At 37.4% G+C, this 4,805-nt stretch overlaps 1 protein-coding gene across 1 annotated transcript in view; it reads right to left on the bottom strand.

Annotated features, from left to right (window-relative positions):
* Positions 1-206: 206 nt before the first annotated feature.
* The window catches only part of LOC107687000 (uncharacterized), a 14,864-nt gene continuing 10,265 nt past the window's right edge, over positions 207-4,805 (bottom strand). Inside the window, exons 8-13 of the mRNA XM_016484138.1 lie at positions 2,746-2,844; positions 2,495-2,640; positions 2,213-2,384; positions 2,016-2,128; positions 1,159-1,243; positions 207-1,069 (exon numbers count right to left, since the gene is read on the bottom strand). Of these exons, the coding sequence (XP_016339624.1) occupies positions 1,013-1,069; positions 1,159-1,243; positions 2,016-2,128; positions 2,213-2,384; positions 2,495-2,640; positions 2,746-2,844 (672 nt within the window). The 3' untranslated portion in view covers positions 207-1,012. The remainder of the gene's footprint in view (positions 1,070-1,158; positions 1,244-2,015; positions 2,129-2,212; positions 2,385-2,494; positions 2,641-2,745; positions 2,845-4,805) is intronic.

The raw sequence follows: 4,805 nt of genomic DNA, 5'->3' as shown, positions 1-4,805 counted from the left end.
TTTGATTCAGAGCAAAAGAATCGGAGAGGCATATTAAGCCAATTGTTTACGAGAAAAATAAATCACTATGGAAATTTCCAAGATAAAAATGATATGGTAAACTATTGATTACAGAAATATACCAGTAGGGGCTTGTCCTAAATGTGGTTATTTTGATTAAAATAATGTGCTCTTGTTTAGAAGTACAGGTCTGACTGGAGAATTTTACTCTACAAATCTGGGCCTAGGACAATAATGGACACATGATTTTGTTTTCAACAAAGATAACAAAAAGTTCAGATTTAAAGTCTAAATTGATACAAATCAGCAAAACAAAAGACTCTGAACTATGATTTTTACATTAAGAACACACGCAACAAATCTCTACTAAAACTCCAAAGAGGATTTGGATGTTAACTTCAGCCTAGTTAGCAATCTTTCGAGTTCTTGCTTTGCCAGTTTCTGAATAGCAATGAAGCTAAACACATACATTTATTATCATAACAGCAATAACTTGACATAAAAATGTAACAGTGGTATACAACCGTAGTATACAAAAGCCAGCTTCAATATTTCTATTAAAACTGACTATTATGTAAATAAACACCAGAAGTCATTAGATCTAATGTCAAATGAAGGGTTACTCATTCCTCAGTGATTCTGGTAATTTACTATACAATACAGAGTATTTCAGGTACACAGCAGAGAAAAGGTGGATGATTTAAAAACTACTACTGCCCAACAATAGGATATTTCAGAGCATTAATCAAATCTCATCATGTGGCCCTACAATTAACCTTTACAGTACAATTGAGACTAAAAGAAACATAATAATAAAAAACACAGTATTGGTCCACAGCTCCATCATTATTTAATGCTGAAATACAGCTTACAGAAGCAGTAGTATGTAACTAAGTGCCCATGAAATAGCTTCTCTGTGTCTGCTACATTACAGGAATGATTAGATGCAGTTTAGTGGTACTTCTGGGTTCTGTATTCATCCTATCCGGATCTTTGAAGTCTATATTCCCTCTCAGTTCATGTCCTGATCACCCACACTCTGACGCAGGTACTCCTCATAGAGATGTTTCTGCATAAACATACAAGGGAGTTATTAGCGGAGTCCATCATCACTGTAGCAGTCTTTAGATGTGTCAACAACACAAATGCACACTATACCTTTTTGGTCTTCACTACCTTCTGGACATACTCCAGTTTTTGTTGAAGCTGTCTCTTTTGTTTCCCAGAGAGTGTTGGTTTGGTCCTAAAAGTGGAATTATAGAGAAAAAGAACACCCGAGATGTTTAGCAAAATGCTGAAGCTGGTCTTTTCCACACAATGAAAGTATATGGCATAAAGGGGCATAAATTAATCACTAATCTTCCCCTCTGCTGCAGGTAAGTAAATAAACAAACAAACAAATAGTTCATAAAACTTGTGCAAAAATATTCTCTAACCTTCCTTTCTGCTTTAGGTAATTAAATAAATATTTAGGAGGAAATTTGATTTTTTTTTTTTCTTCTTTTCCTTCACAAATTGCACTAATCTTCCCCTCTGCTGCAGGAAATAAGTAAATCTATCAAATAAAAATAGCTAGAAGTAAATTAAAAAAAAAAAAAAAATGTAATTCACAAAATCATTCACTAATCTTTCCTTCTGCTACAGGTAAAAAAAAAAAAAAAAATTGAAATAATATTTATATCATAAATAGTCCACAGAACTTGAAATACATTCTAAGACTTATGAATAAAAAAAATAGCTCTCCTAGGTTTTTTTCCCCAACAGAACTATTAACTAATCTTTCCCTTTACTGCAGGTCTAAAATAATAATAATAATAAAAACAACAGTAGTGTTTTTTTGTTTTTTTTCATTTTTGGACCTTGAGTGTGAAATACATTATAGTAAATATTTTCTTTTAGTGCTCACCAGAAAAAAAGCCAAGCTTTAGAATGATGTTGAGTAAATGACAATTTTAATTTCTGCCTGATAAAGAAACAACTAGTAGACACGTGAAGTTTATAATCTGTTTTTTCACCTGAAAGAGAAGCGAGCAAGGAGGATTAAGACAAAGGACAACAGCACCAGTCCAGCACAACTATACAGCTGCACCTCCCCTGACAAGGATTCAAACGCCTTCACTGCAGGAACCTGAACACACAAATCAACACTTGCATCAGTATCTACAGTGAATCCCACACACACACCTCCACATGAATGCATATACATACAAACCACATATAGTGTGAGTGCCTCTATGCCACTATCACCCAGCATGAGCACCAGCAAATCTTTGGAAAGGCTGCCAAGCACCAGGGTGACAAGCAGCAGCAGGGGCACAGTGAAACCCAGCATGCCCAACAAACAGCCCTTGAAACGTGATCGACGGTTCTCTATACTGCACTGCCTATAGAGAGTTTAACACACAGTGGCAACTGTAATATTAGACATTACAATCTAATGAACATTGGCGTTTGTCTATACAGTATGTATGAATACAATACAAGGATGTACTACCTGTCATTATGAAGTGTCTCAGTGATGGCCTCAGTGATGAGCTTGCAGTCCTTCTCCAGTGAGTTAAGTGTGTTCTGCACAGTCTGGTTAATGGTCTTCTCTATAGTCCGACACACCTCCTCAATCTGATTGACACATCGACTGGGCTGATGGTGGAGACAGTGAGGAAAGATACTTCAGTATTCTTTACTTACTAAATAAGAAAGTTGTTGTCACATTTACAGTGAGAAACTGAAAAATTGTGGTTGCACCTTATTAGGGTTGGGAACATAGATGGTGGGCATGTCGAAGCCACACTTGTTGAGTCCTGGACGCTTGCAAAGCTCCTGCACAATCTGCATCATAACTCTCTGAAATAACCAATAATAAAGCAATTGGACATGTCATTATTAAGCAGTCAAACAAAGACAATTTGCCTTTAAAGAACTTGTCCTTTACAGTCCCTTGAAACACACACTACTGTTAAAATGCTTGGAGTCAGTTTAATACTGACAATTAAAGGGGTCATATGATGCGATTTAAATTTTTCCTTTCTCTTTGGAGTGTTACAAGCCCTAGGTGCATAAAGATGATCTGTAAAGTTGCAAAGACTAAAGTCTTAAATTCAAAGAGATATTCTTTATAAAAGTTAAGAGTCAACCATGCCTACCGAAAACGCCTCGTTTAAACACGCCCCCACATGTCTACCTCACTATGTGGGAATATTTGCATAACACCGCCCAAATGTTCACGCAAAGAAAGAAGGCGTAACTTTTATTCTCACTGTAGTATTGTTGCCGCCAGTGTTGCCAGATTGGGCGGGTAAAAATAGTCTTGGGCGGGTGGACAAAATTTGGGCTGGTTTGGGGTCAGTTTGGCAGTTTTCAAACATATAAATTGCATAGGCTAACAACGTTACTACACACACACACACACACACACACACACACACACACACTGCAGAGGCGCTGGTGCTGATGTAAACATCAATAGCGGCACTCTTCATTCATGAGTGACAAGTTTTTAGCATGATAAGTTATAACGTATCCGATTTTGAATGTAGTATGACTGTATTTTCAAGTAATCACAATGCCTAAATATAAGTTAAAGAGTGGGAGAGTGACTCAATTCTCAAAACGTGAATTATTGTGGAGTGAGATGACACGAAGGCTCTATCACTGCAACTCCGAAATCAGAGCACATTTGAATTAATCATAACCGAAACTAAATATGTCGGTTTATACGATCATGTCTTTTATCTTTTAAACGGTCCAGATTGATACATCCTTGAAAACTGCTAGACTTGATTAGCTTTGGCTGTGCAAAGTTCTGTATTATGTTCTACAATATGAACTTAAGATCTTGCCTCGAGGCTTCCTCTGGTTCGGTGTAAAATTATAGAGCAACACGAAGGTACGTGCATTAGCCTATTGTTGTTGTTTTTTTTTAATTGTCAGATTATAATTCAGTATGTATCAATGAATGACACAGTTTTGACTGTCATGGTGTGTGCATGAATGAGGCTATGTAGGCTATTTGGCCCAATTCGAAATTTATCTAACGTTATATTTATATTATTTTGTCGTCATTATTTTGTTTAAAGGAGTTAAAAATGGCCCTTATCCACCTTGATTTACATATTCTATCACATTATTTTGACAGTTAAAGTTTTGGGCGGGTTTTTGTGAGGCTGTGGATCGCCGGATCGGCTTTCACTGTGGACGAAGCGGAGTCCAGCCCGGGGTCGTCACATGTGGTTTCCGCAAGCCCGCCAGCCGCTCCTTCGTCGAATCCGCCGGCCATTCCTCACTCTAGCCCGCCGTGTGTGACGCTGTGTTTTGTTGTGAAAGCAAAACTACTTTGTTTTGCCTTCCAAAAGAGGACACGACTACAAATCAGTGGTTAAGTTGTATTTACAACACTGTTCCAGAACACTTCAACCCAAATATTCAGATGTGTGCAGCACATTTTATGGAGGACTGTTTCCTGAACCTGCAGAGTAGCCTACAATGCATCTCTGCTCAAAGGCTGTTTCTAAAAAGTGGGGCAGTTCCAACTTTGCAAGGACAGTCTGGCGCTTCTGACTCACAGCCTGTAAGAAAGTTTTTTATATTTAAAGAATTTGCCACTGATGATTAAAATGCGAGTTTTGATTAGTGTAGAGTAGTGCTTGTTTGTCTTTTCTCCGATCACAAATGCAGACATGGTTTTATGTTTACACGGCGCAATACGCAACGCGTAAAAACACAGTACAAATCATTATAATCAGTAATTATGTCCCCACTGGATGCAACAAATGCCTCGTTTATAATGGGTTTGAATGTTTTTGTCT

This window comes from Sinocyclocheilus anshuiensis, unplaced genomic scaffold, assembly GCF_001515605.1.
Source record: "Sinocyclocheilus anshuiensis isolate Anshui unplaced genomic scaffold, SAMN03320099.WGS_v1.1 scaffold1287, whole genome shotgun sequence".
Classification (NCBI taxonomy): domain Eukaryota; kingdom Metazoa; phylum Chordata; class Actinopteri; order Cypriniformes; family Cyprinidae; genus Sinocyclocheilus; species Sinocyclocheilus anshuiensis.
This window is presented reverse-complemented; position numbering and strand designations above follow the sequence as displayed.